The sequence below is a fragment of the Lathamus discolor genome, chromosome 4 (genome assembly GCF_037157495.1).
Source record: "Lathamus discolor isolate bLatDis1 chromosome 4, bLatDis1.hap1, whole genome shotgun sequence".
Taxonomy (NCBI): Eukaryota; Metazoa; Chordata; class Aves; order Psittaciformes; family Psittacidae; genus Lathamus; species Lathamus discolor.
The window spans coordinates 13,429,492-13,443,505 of record NC_088887.1 but is presented as its reverse complement, the minus strand read 5'-3'; the positions used below and the strand labels follow the sequence as shown (position 1 = coordinate 13,443,505).

Genomic DNA, 14,014 nt, shown 5'->3' with positions numbered 1-14,014 from the left:
TTCAAAACATGAGTTATTATTATAGATGTGTTAACACATTCCATCCTGATTTTAATGAGGTTTTTATTGTTCACACAGTAGAGGAACTGAAGGCTATCTTTCTATTGGGATCAATTTATAGAGTTTAGTTTTCAGAACTATTGATCCTGAGTTAGATGATTTGAGACCAGTGAGGAATTCAGTGCTCGGGACTGCAACATCTAGGTAACGGGTACCTGAGTTTAGAGAGTCTGGTTGATGAGCGTGACTTACCATGTCCTGTACAGCAAGACTGCAGCAGGACTCGGGAGCCTGGTAACAGTTTCACATTGCTTTCCTTCTGTGTCATTTTGTCTTGTGGGCAGTGGGCAACAACTGCCCTCAGTAAGGGGGTTGGAGCATTAAAGAATGCATTTATGTAGCCCAGAAGCCATCTTACTGTTACAGAAACCCACTTGTGTATGTAATGAACTTACCTTCACTCCTTTCCAAACAGCTCCTAGCGCTCCGCCTCAGAGTGTTTCAGTAACTAAGAATGATGGGAATGGGACGGCAATTGTGGTCACCTGGCAGCCACCCCCAGAGGACAACCAGAACGGGATGGTTCAAGAATATAAGGTACTGTGGCATGCCTTGAACCCCTGCGATGGGGGCTATTGGCCAGGTAGTGACAGGTTGTTTTGTTCGTGGATGCTTGGCTCCATCTACTGGTTAGTCAAAGCAAATGAGATAGAAAATTGACTCAAACTTCATAGTTAGTAATTCTGACTGATAGAAAGCAATTAAAACAGCGTCCATAAATCAAATCAAAGGGTCAGCCCTCTTAATTAAAACAACTACCTTCTTGCTTTCATTATAACTTGAGAAATGCACACACAAGTAGAGAGGGAACTGTACCTGTTTGAGAACCGTTTTGTGACCCAAAGACATTGGCCAAAGTAGTAAATATAAACAGGCTTAATGAGTTGAAAAACTCAGGGATAATAATTAACAGTGTTAAGATCTGAGTTAAATTATGTGTAACTGGGTAGTTAAAATAAATGGAAAACTTTCAAGTAAAGAATGTGCTTGTGTAATAATAAATGCATTTAGTGTATAGAAATTTTTCTCTTGTTTCACACAAACACAGTGCTCATTATGTTATTTAATTTTTAACAAATTTTAAGTACATTATAAATTCTTATATTTGATGTTTGTTTAGTGTCATAAACTGTATTTCTTTTCAGTTCAAATTGTTTTGCAAGAGTTTGCATAGCAAAGTAAATAAGGATAATTATTTCTGAGCAAGCTACAGGCATTTTAGGTGTCTACGTGTGGAAATCAAGTAAGCTTTATAGCTACGGAGAGGTTTCAGTCTCCTGCAAATGTGCATTACTGAGAAAATCTTTCAAATGAGAATGTCTTAGCTATTTTTCAGGTCAAGACACTGGGCTATAGACGTATATTCCCAGCCATCAAAACTCATTCTGCTTCTCATTCTGGTTGGTTTTCTTTTTCCTCAGTAGAAATGGGAAAGGGAAGAGATCGCTAAGCTTCATGGTCAATTTAGAATAATAAAGTGCCTTTAAAACCTGTCAACTGGTAAAAAAATCAGTTTATGTCTTAGTTTCAGATATATAATGTAGTTGGAAAAAAAAATACTTGTGAAGTTATTTTATCTAAAGACAGACCTTGAGCTGAAGAGATGGAATTATTTCCATCAAGAAACTGCATCAGAGGAATGTTAAGGTTGTAAGGACAAAACACTAAAAGTCAGGAATTTCATGTGGATATAATACCTAACATACCTCATAGCACTCAGAGGCAATAGGCTATCAGGTATTAGGAGCAAGTGTCTTATAGTGCTAGTGTAGCAGTAGATGGCACACTGGCACATTTCACATCTACATTTATTGTGTAAATGCCATTATTTTCCTTTGTGCTTTTCATCGTGGACAGAAAACAGACGCATTGAATATGCGTGTAGCTGCTATTTAAGTTACTATCTGAAATTAATATTTTTGTCTAGAAACTAAATAAATGCAGAACCAATGATTTAAGATTATAAATTATAACAAGGTAATCCAAATAGAAGTCTTGTAAAACCTTCTCTTTTTTTCTTCCTCTTCATTTTTTGATCTGCTATGTTTTCTCCCAGGAAAAAAAGGTACATATGCGTGGGGAATTCTTTGTTTTCTCAGCAACGCAAATATAAGGCAAGATGTACCTACTTTATTTAAAGGATAAAATAAGTAGGAAGTAGGGTAGCATCTTAACTGAAGTGTCAGTAGCACATACAAAAAGCTAGAAGTTCAAATCACAGCCGAAGTCATTCCTTCCTTCCATAGCATGGTTAGAAATTCCCTTGTTATACAATTCTTTCTTCACTTATGTGTCTATTACAATGCGGATTCCTCCTTTCTTCATGTTATTCTAAAAGTTTGTTCTCGGCTGCCTATTTATAAGTACAATCAAATACAGTATAGCAAGTACTGAACAACCTGATGTTTAACCTAACATTCTTGTTTTCTGAATTTCTTTACATGTTTGAGGGCCTAAGAAGAAAACAGTTTTATGAATTAAGTAGTGCATAGTTACAAGTGCATAATAAATTGCTTTGATTGTTTGCACCTAAAACCATTGTACATGGTGACAGTTACAATTTCTGTGAAAATGATGTAAGTCAAAATACAGATTTAAATCTTTTGTTCTGCACTTTATTGAGTTCTTATTTACATAAAAGGATTTTCATGGACTTAAGAGCAATATTACTAATAATTATACTACTACTGACTAAAACAGTCTCTCCATAGTATCAGAACATAAAAAATGATACTATCTTTGTGCGTTCTGACCTGCTCTGCAGCAGCAGTTACGTATATGCTGTGTTGGGTTTCTGTTTCTAAGAAGCTTAAAATCCATTTCAGATCCTCAGTGTCCCACTAGCCCAGTTTAAATCTTTGGAAAAAGGAAAAAGGGTCTTGGAATGTCCTGAAGGTGGAATAAAATTCCCTGGTGTTCAGGGGGAAAGTGCTGTACAGAAAGGGCCCTAGCAATTGCTCTATATGTGTAACTCTAGCTTACTCACTTGGCAGTCTCCACAGCAGCAGAATTACATGAGGGATTAAGAGCAGCTATCTGCTTACTAAATCTTCTAGGAGCTCCATATGTCAAAAACAAAATCTTCCTCCCTGTGTCAACACAGGTTCAGAAATGCTGCCGTTCTCAGGAAAGTTTGCTTCTTTACAGATGAAGTACTGAATTTAATTTAACTTTCTGGCTAAATATTCATTGTACAATAATGCATTTGTGGAAAGGGAGTAAAGAAGAAATCAACACAGCTTCCTTAATTTTGTAGCAGATCTAAATTAGCTGCTACTTCTCTTTCAACAGCAGTTGGGAGTTCAACCGTACTCTTACAAGCATTTGCCACATTAATAGCGCAGGCCTAAAGAGGTGAAAATACCTTATCATATTTTTTTCCCAATCATTTAATCTCACTGATGTAATTTATAAAGTGGTGAATTAAAGTCATTAGACCTGTGTTCTGATCTCAACTAAAAATGAGATCTGATATCATGCTGCTGTCTGTCAATAGAAGGTGGCATATTACTCAATCGCAGCCTCTTGCTGCCTTTTCTTTTACAAAAAGATGTTTGGATTCCAGCATGACATCAGTTCTCTTGTGACATTGTGTGATGACAGACTTGCCCTTGCACTTGAGCGAAGAAGGCATTTCTTGATGAACAATTGCTGAACAAGAGAATTGCAAATTCATTTAACGGAATGCTCTTTGTTGTTTATGTGAGCAATTCTTGACTTCCCTTATTTGTTCGGAGTTACTAATGTTTTTAATTTTATTAGCACTGATGTCACTGGCTGAACTGTAAATGAATTACAATAAACCCATCAGATAACTTTAATAGCTGGAGCTGCTCTTTGAAACAAGTATCTTTTCAGTATTCATACCATGCCTAGGACAGCAATCCACGACTGCAGAGTTGGTGACAAAATCTAAATTTCTGTATCCAGCAGATAAGATGTGTCGTCCTTCCTTCTACTTACCCCTTGGTGTTAGTTTCTGAGCATTTACAAATATCATATGCTTACTTCCTGCAGGTTTGGTGTCTTGGCAATGAAAGTCGATACCATATAAACAAGACGGTAGATGGTTCTACCTTTTCTGTAGTCATCCCCTCCCTAGTTCCTGGTATTCGATACAGCGTGGAAGTGGCAGCAAGTACTGGGGCTGGACCTGGAGTGAAAAGTGATCCACAGTTTATCCAATTAGGTAAGCATGCTGGTAATCCTACCTGTTGGTTTCAGTGATTTTTGTTTGTTTGCTTTTGTCTTTTATGGCACCAGAAATACTTTCAAGACAAGTGAAATAGATAGTGTTACTTGATCTTTGGAATAGCAGGTTTTGACATTTCTGTTCTTAAACTTGCTATAGAACTGTATTCTAAAGCTGGGATTATAACAACACAAGTTTTTTTAACAACACAAGTTTTTTTTTTTGATCTCCCAGTTCAGCAGTGCTGCTTTTTGGTTACTGATTTCTCAAAGTGAATTCTCACACTTAAGACTAGTGTAATAAAACATGTAGGGGAGTATGAATTACTGAGTGTTGGCTTAATTTGCTTTAGGGATGTAATTTGTCTTGATTAGGTTTCATCTTTATTTAGGCGAAAAAGCATGCTAAAGTTAGGCACAATAAATACCAGCTATGTGAGAAAGTTAATAAATAACCCAAGACAGGAAAAAAAGTTACACAGATGATTCATAGCAATCTTGACCTCCTAACTTCATTTACACCAAACATCTCTCTGTCGTAAATGCAGATCAGGGGCATTGCTCTTGGGTGTGCTTGAGAGAAATGCATCTTTGCTGTTGGGTAGCTGAAGATTATTTAAAGTAGATTTAGGTATAGCTACATGTTGCCTTACCAGTATGCCTCCATCAAAGTGCCTTATCATTACAGTATATAACTGTGAAAGCAAATTTGTCATGTTGCTTTGGACTTCATGTCTGTCCATTAGTAGATCCTCCTTGTTATTTCACTTTTTCTGTTTAAAAACCTGTAATTACTGCATGTGAAAATAACACTAAAAATTAATATATTCTCTGGAAAATTACATGTATGTTTCCTTGGCTATTAAAATGCAGGTCATTTTCAACTTACTTACCTTATACAGGCATATGATTCCTCATTACATTAATAGAGATTATACAGCAAAATTGGATTTTGCTGTATATACTGCATGTATAAATATTCCATTTATACATGCAAGAACCTATAGTTTTTTGTTGGGTTGTTCTTTCCTACAGCCAGATACCATTCACCGCTTCCTACAGCCAGCTTTCCAGTCATAAAATCATAGAATAGTTAAGGTTGAACAGGACCTTAAGATCACGTAGTTCCAACTCTCCTGCCATGGGCAGGGATGCCTCACAGTAATCAAAGTCAAGGTTGTTCTATATGGCTTAGATTTTGAAAATTTGAAATTGATGAAGCTTATAGAATGTAAAATAATGGGGAAACCTCGATACTCAAAGCCTAAGATTTCATAATAATTTTTTTCCTTTTTCCCCCCTTTTCTCAAATGAAATGCTAAATGAAGGTGAATTTTGTAATGAAATTCAGTCACGTTGGGGTTTTGATAAGTGGGAAAGAAACAAGAGCCTGTCAGGATAAGATTTTCTGCCTGCATTCTGCGTTCCTGGCCTTAGCTGGCACTATGTTAGAAAGCATGAAACAAACACACACCTCAAAGGCTGTTCAGGGAATCCATATATCACCTTGTCATTGGAGTTTGCTTTCATAGTCTGTACTGCTTGCTTCTAATTAGGCGGCATGGCCAAATCTACATATACTTCTGCAAAAATCCCATAATTTGGCTGTTACATGATAAAGACCTGGAGGCAGGAGTCTTGTGGAGATCCATGCCACCAGAAGCAGTACAAAGAAATGCCTAGACAGTGCTGCAGTCCTTTTGGCAGCTGCAGGAGGCTGATGAAAATTAGTATTGAAATTTAAGGAGTTCCCTTTAGTAGCAGAGATCAACCTAAAATCGTCAAAGCAGAAGAATGGCTGCAGTTTACCTAACTCTACCCTGTGTTACACATTCGCCTACAGCCCCCGCAAGGAATCATTCTTAGTTCTTAGATGTGCTCCCGGCGCAGGGGTGGAGCAGACACTCGAGTGTTCTGGTAGCTCCTCTGAAGAAAGAAAATTAATCTGTTGATGTCATCAGTTGGCACTTTTCACCAGCCATAAATTACATGATTACAGAGAGAAGGAACGGAGGCCAGGGAGGGGGAAGACAGAGGACGAAGGATGCTACTTTAAGACAGTTTGAAAGAGTCCCAACTCCCTTTATCTACGTTCTCTAAGAACTGCGTGTTTGGCACGGACAGCTTCCAAGTTTCTGCATTTCTGCCACTGATCCCCAACTATTCCTTCAGGAAATCTTTTTGTGATATTTAAAATAGTACAGGCCTTAACTTTATGAGGTTTGGGTTTAGTCTTTTTTTAACTAATTAAAAATTCCATGTGTGCAAACAGGATATACTTTTTATGTAAGAACTTTTCATTAAAATCAAACATCTGCCTCCTTTTAATGTGTTTTTCTTACAAAAATGTGAGACTAGGTTGTGGCTGGCTCTGGAGCATTCAAAGAAAAGAGGTTTTTGCTCAGTGTACCCTGCTTTTGCACAGCAACCTAATATTTGAGTCTGTGTGCTGTGGAGGGTGCTTCCGGGCTTGTGACTGTGAGAAAGGCCAGGGCAGAGTGTCAGCCAGGAAGGACAGAGAGGAGGAAGTTTCCCATTCCAGAGCAAGAGGGGAGGACAGGAGACATTGGATTCTCTGAGAGCTGAGGCATGCAATCGCAGTCCCATGCATCAGCTGAGCTGTGATAAATGACCTTGTGCACGCACCTCACTTAACCTGTTACAGAGACAGGTACAAATCGTAAGCTCAAAGCTCTTTCATTTTCTGTGTCTCAGCTGACGCGAAGCAGCTCACTGAGTCGTGGTACCAAAGACTTCCCGTGCCACGAGGGACCAGCTAATAATATATTTGCTTGTTATTCAGAAACCACCTTTTAGTGTTTAAAATCATGAGTTCAACTGAAAAATCATGCATCTTGGAACACTTGGGACTTCTGAATCACAGAATCGTAGAATGGGTTGGGTTGGAAAGGACTTCAAGATCCAGTTCCACCACCACCACCCCCTGCCATGGGCAAGGACACCTCCCACTAGACCAGGTTACTCAAAGCCCCTTGCAACCTGGCCTTGAACACTGCCAGGGGTGGAGTTTTTCTCTTATCTTTTGAATGACCTTTTAAAGCTTTCTGTGGAAGTCCAAGGACTGGAAAACTATTTGTTTGAAAGGCAAACTTGATATTTTACAATAAGACAGACTGCAGGAGCTTTGGTGTTAAGGAAAACAAAATCGTGTTTCATGAGAGCTATCCACAGCTCACTGTATTGTGTGCAGATAATAGTGTGCTGTGGAAAATAACATCATAGGATTTTCTTGTCATGAAGTTTAACTTCAGGACATTGGTTACAAAAATGCTCCATACAGGAAGGTGAGAATTATCACAACAAACTATTTTTTGTTGGTCTGAAGCCTACCTTTTATACAATGATGGGATACTAACTAGGATAGTTTGGGCAGTTTTACCTATGCTTGTTGGCAAATATGCAATGAAATTAGAGCATTGCAACATTTTGTTCAGGATACCAGCTCAAAGAAGCCCCACAACTGCAGTTAGTGTTACTCTAGAAGACATTATTCATAGGACTATATGGTGTGCAGTTATTTATTGAGAGAAGTCTGCATGTTTATTGTAAATGCTGAGTGTGTTATTCAACCAGTGGATGCCTCAAGTGTACAAAACACAGGAAAGTTTCATTGTGTGTTTATTCTAATTTTGTCTTTAGGAGATGTGATTTGTGAACTAGCTAGTGTGCCTTCAGGGATATTACTCTGTCAGCCGTTCAAGTACTTCTAGTGTGATAGTTGTAAGGTTTATTGGTATTTTTGTCGTGACCTGCAAATAACTCAAAGAAAGCAATTTTATTTTCCCTTGCAGTAAACCCTAACAAACCAGTTCAGTGCTGTCTCATCAAACTGCATGTTATAAGATTGAAGCGCAAAACTGGTATTTTTCCAGTTTTGGAAATGCATATAACTTGAAAGGATACAAAACAGCTTATTCCTAACCTGCGTTATCAGATAATTTTCATATTGCATCATGAACATATATGTGAGAAAACACTCAAGACATCATGTTGCAGATTCCAGGTGTTTTGCAAGTTTTGAATTGCCAGAATTAGCAATGCCAACAGAACTTATATCTTCCTACTTACTCTTTGTACATTTTATATGCTATATGAGATACGCATTTGGAAAAGTACTATGCCATAGTCTGTACATGTACAGGGCAAAGCTAAGGGTGCTTGCACACCTGTGAACCTGAATTTGCTCTCTTTTTTTTTTTTTATCTTTGGCATTCTAATCTTAATTGTGTATTAATCTTTTATTTAACATTTAACAACTTAAAATCTAGGTTTTACATAATTCTTATTTATATGAATATTTAACATTAGAGAATTAGAGGTCTCAGTTCTTCTCAATGTAAATTCTAATTAGTTTGCGTTGCAGTTTGAAACTTGGAGCTTCAGGAGAGTCAAATCACATAGTTTGTAAGCAATAGCCATAGCAACATTATCTGTGATTAAAAAGAGGGCCCTCATCTTGGGGCAGAAAAAGGGATGAGTCACTGTGATAATATGCTGGTTTCAGGGAGTTATGGAATCAGCCTGCTCCAACAACTCTGAGGCATTTTCAAGTACATTAAATGCTGTGGCTGCTGCTCTGGCAGTAAGATGCACTTTGCTGTAGAATGTTTATGTTCACTTATTATTTTGGCATGTCCCCCTGAGGAGTGCAAGCAGGAACAGGACTGTTGATTATGAACTGTTTATATCTCAGTCAAAGCTTCCAGAAATTTCCTGAGATGAAGAAAAAGTATTTTTTTTAGTTCAAGAGCTTTTTTCCTGACTGATCATTCAGGATCTCACAGGACTACTATGGAAGGAAAATATGCCCTTCTCAAAGAAAGGCATCCAAGATAATGTTTCTGGAAATCCCCTTTGCTTTATATTTAGCTTACTTTCTTTTTCTTAATTACAAGAGGAGCAGGGTCAAATGTGGCCTCTTGAAAGCCCTTCCATCTTCTTTTCTATGATGCTGTTTATATGACTGTACATGAACACATATGTATACTTCTCTTCATCAAGTGTCTAAATATGTACCAGTTAATTTAATTAAAAGGTTCTAACAGTCCACCCAAATACAATGTGCCAAAAGCCTGATTTTTTTAAAGCAGCTACATTATTATGCTGTTCTTATGCATGCAATGGCTAGCAAAATAATACTAGAAGATGAATCTTATTTAAAAATTAGAAGAATAAATGGTCAAAGAGACTCTTCAGTATTTTGTAATCTTCAGACATGCATTGTCTGAGCAATGTATATATTGACTGTTTGTATATAGAAAAGTACCATCTTTCTATATGGCTGAATTGTTGGCATATTTAAAAAGCATTCTTATCTGGCTTTTGAGTTTGTCATCATTCCCTCCCCCTCCAAATTTATTTTTTTAAATACATATATTGAAAGGATTAAAGAAAAACCATTTATTAGTCTTCTAAATTTATTCAGGATCATAGGTTCTGCAAATATCTTTTGGTTTACTCTATTCAGATATGCAAGGTAGTATAGCTGTTCAAAAATACAGAAATCTTTCATTTCAAAAAGTGACTGATGATGCAAGTTTTCATATCTTAATATGGCCTCAGCTGCAAAGAGACAAAAGACAGAGAGAGTGACAGATTTAATTCATTGGTCACAGCATACTTTATACGTCTAAGCCCGTCTGTCCACTTGTGTGGAACTTCAGTTGGCTGTCTCCATAAAATGTGAAGCAACCCATCTTAACCTTGCACAAACAGGCATGAAATCTATAAACCCAGAAGGCACAAAGGGTGTATTAGAAAAAAAGAATGAGTCTGCCTGGTGAACTTTCAGAGAAGGCAGTGCACTTAGGATCATGGGAGATAAAGGGACCTGAGAAATGAAATAAAATTTCCAATAAAGTAGCAGTCAAAGGTGCTGGTGATTCCTTGGCAAAATAGGTGTTTGACCTTGATGTCGCAAAACCTGAAATTTGGAATTCTTCACTGGAAGAAGCTGTTATTAATTTAATCATTTCCCATTCAAAAAGGTATCATTTTCCAGAGGACGTTTGTTATTTGTATCATTTGTTTTGATGCCATCTCCTGTTTGTACTGTGATTTCTTTTATTTCAGTTGTATTTTGGAATAATGCAAGACACGTCATCATAAAAAAATAAAAATCTGTTCACTGTTCAGTTCACAGGGAGAAAGTGTAATTGTTTAAGTAAGTAGGTTTTCATTTCTTACGTAGTTTATATTAATAGAATTAAAACCAGCACCTTTCTTCTTAAAACACGGATCTCTCATTCTGAATCTGATCTCACCACCCATAGTAAAAAGCAGCTAACTGTTGGATTTACACCAGAGTAAAAATGGGTATTTCGAAGTTGTGGAATGTGTAAAACAATATCCGCTCTGAGTAAAGGTTTTGAATTCTTGCCCTCACCCTGTGCAGTAATGAAATTTCCAGTAAGCACTCACTGTAGTGGTGAAAAATCAGTAAGGCAGCATTTTGTCTATGAGTTGCTTCATTTCAGTTAGGAAGTGTTGGTCACTAACTGAATATCTTTACTGCTGCTCATAGAAGGGTCTTGCAAATGTTCAGTGCAGAAAAAGCAGAAGAGACTGATTCTTGCATGTGCTTTCTCTACCAAAAAATAAAAATAGAAATAGTGTGCAGAAAAAATACATGGCCTTTATTTTGATGTGGGATATGTAAGGAGAAGCTGTTTTTGAAAAGGTCTGCTTGTTCATTAATAATGAGACTGACTATTTTAACCAATTCCTAACTCAATTTTCACTTACCTTTCTTCAACCACATCAAGAAGCAGGATTGGTTATTTTGTACTTCGTTATGTCCTTTGAAGTATTTAGTCTTTTTTAATGGAGGTCAAAGTGAGAGACTGCAAAGAATACATTAGACTGTAATACAAGATTTAAGTCATCTGTCAGGAACTGCTAAATTAAAATGTATCCCTCAGTCCAACCTCATGTGAATGTACTCTGAATTTGTAATTCTTCTGTGATTTTCAGTTGTGAGAGTGGATGTTTAAGTAGCTGTTTTCTACCCATTTTCAGAGCTCAGGGAACAGAGCATGTTTCGTATTTGAGCTTTCTTTTCGTTGCTGTGTTCTTTGCTGGCTTTCAGAATAATTTTCTGAGGCTGCTGTTGCTTTGCTAAAATTAAAATGAAAAACAAAATAGCAGCCCCCAAGTTTGGCATTTTTTGAACCTAACTATTTGTGTGTCTAGTGGCCTGATTTCAGCAGGGTTTGTAAGCAAACAAAAGTCAGTAGCTGGAGTTACCTGTCTTGTATGGAAAACAAGACATTTCTATCTAGACCTGCAAAAGGATTTTTGAAGAGCAGTCTTTAGGATTTTACCCTGAAAAACTGGACTGTGATTATGTCAGTTCCCTTCATGCTCCCTTTGACAGTTGCTCATTCAAATTAATGGGCTATTTTGGGTGTCTTTTTTTCAGATTCTCATGGAAACCCCGTGTCTTCAGAAGATCAAGTGAGTTTAGCCCAGCAGATTTCGGATGTAGTAAAGCAACCTGCCTTCATTGCTGGAATTGGTGCAGCCTGTTGGATTATCCTTATGGTCTTCAGCATCTGGTTATATCGCCACAGGAAGAAGCGAAATGGACTCACTAGTACTTACGCTGGTATTAGAAAAGGTGCCGTATTATATATTTCAGGCCAGTGGCTACTGAGTGCGTGTTTACTGGCTATTTTACTTTATCATGTGTCTTGTTCTTCTGAGTCTCAATGCAGGAATCACCAAATCACTTTGTTACTTTCAGAAAGTGTGGATCAGGAGCCAATGCAGAGAGCAGCAGTGTGTTAGAACCTGGCTTTAAAGCATAAACTTTTAGCAAAATACTTAGACTAGCTATTTGCAAAGATACTCCTACAAATGAGTAATGCAAACATGGGTTTAAGGCTGGGAGCTTCCCATATGCCCTTGCTACCTGATACTCTACCATCTGTAAAGGTGCCAAAGGGACAGTAGTTCATTGTCCTTCTTGTTCAGTCCTTTGCTTGCTGCTGAGAGCACTAACAGTGGTGTACATTACAGTAACACTTTTGGTGTGTGTACTTGAATTTTCTTGTGTTCTGGGGGAATGTGGTGAGGTGGCTGTTAGTACTATTGACATCAGTCAATAGTACTTTCCAAGAGTCTTTCATAAATGCTATTTTGGGACCCTTTTCCTGGGAGTGGATTCTGGGGCTATCACATCTTGCATCTGCATTCAGTTAGAATGGCAGCAGTGGGACTAACTTAAAGCACTCTTCGTTTTCATGTATATCGGATCGTTGATGTGCAAACAGTGCTTTACAGTATACTCTGTGACAGACAAAACTGGAATCTCTACCTGGAAGACCTTCTGGAGTAAAAGCTTGATTTCTCCTGATTCAATAATCTGTTAATTAAATCCCAAAGTTAAAGCTGAATTCAATAAGCTGCAGTTCATTTTGTCTCAAAGGAGTACCTCGTAGGCACTCACAGTGAGAACTGTAAATTCTGGAATTAATCAGAAAATGGGAGATCCTCCTTTTGAAGGAATTGAGGCAGAATGTTTGACATTTAGCAATCAAAAGATAGACCTAAGCTTCAAAGGTGCACATATCTTAATGTATGAAAGGTGTCATGAGATTATATTCTTCAGTCACTTCAAAAATGAATGTGTGATAGGCGGGATGGCTGTGCAAATATAACACAAATGTTTTTAAACATTAGCAGTGTGTTGCTATGAAAATGAAGCAGCGCTAAAAATAGCAAGTGAGGGAGTGGAAACATGGAAATAGTTCTGGACTGTTGCAAAGTGTGAGTGCCCTCTGTGCTATTAGAGTGTCCATGCTGGCAGTAGACTTTAGGCACAGTGGTTGTAGCGGAGTCGTAACCACGGAAATCAGGGATTAATTTCGCCTTTGTTTTGTTCTTCTAGCATTTCTTAGACAGAAAAAACTGCTGCATTGGCCTGCGCTGTTTTGTTTTACTAATAGCATGCTGCCATACTGCCTTTCTACAGTTCTATCAAACTAACATTGCTATGCTTTCAGCAGTACCTATGATTAAGCAAAAGGCATACAATTTGTCCTTAAAAAATGGTTACTTTAACGACATCAGCTATTGTTCAAAACAGCTGTGTTTTTCAGTATCTGTAAAAATATCTTCTGTGTCATTTGTTGGGTATTTTAATGAAAATACACAGAAAAGTCAGGTTTGCATCTCCATTATCAAGTATTCTTCAAGAAGAAAATCTGTCTTTAGTGAAATATAAATTGCAAAGTAGTTTGCCACTCTGCAGCGCATCAAGTCATCACTGCAAGCCCAAACTTTATCACTCTTGCATTTATTTCCTTATTTTTATATTTAGCTTCAGGCCTGACATCTGTTAAAATACTTCCCTACTCCCACACATACATACAGCGCTCTTACACGCTCAGAAGAGTTTATTAATAGAAGCTCTGAGAATTTAGTTGTTCTTGTGTACGGTAGCAATAAAGCTGTCTTTTAGTTGAACCTCTGTTCATCTGCTCCTGTTTTCCTTAAGAAACGAAACTAGGTTTAGTAGTTAGCTCGCAAAGGAGTAATGAGACAGTAGTTTAAGATTTTTTTTTTCATGTCCTTGTGATTGCAAATTATTTTTGAGACACTTGATTCTCCTTTGAATAGCTCTGGTTTAAATGCACCTTCTATTTTAATGAAAGCTTGTTACTATGGTTCTTCATTTTTGAATGTAGCTAAATTAAACTTGACTGTGTGAAAGAGCCTAGCTCAAAGAAAACACAATGGA

At 37.5% G+C, this 14,014-nt stretch overlaps 1 protein-coding gene across 1 annotated transcript in view; it reads left to right on the top strand.

Annotated features, from left to right (window-relative positions):
• ROBO1 (roundabout guidance receptor 1) overlaps positions 1-14,014 on the top strand; it is a 306,344-nt gene that overhangs the window by 258,453 nt on the left and 33,877 nt on the right. The window contains exons 16-18 of the mRNA XM_065676377.1: positions 476-597; positions 4,078-4,249; positions 11,693-11,890. Of these exons, the coding sequence (XP_065532449.1) occupies positions 476-597; positions 4,078-4,249; positions 11,693-11,890 (492 nt within the window). The remainder of the gene's footprint in view (positions 1-475; positions 598-4,077; positions 4,250-11,692; positions 11,891-14,014) is intronic.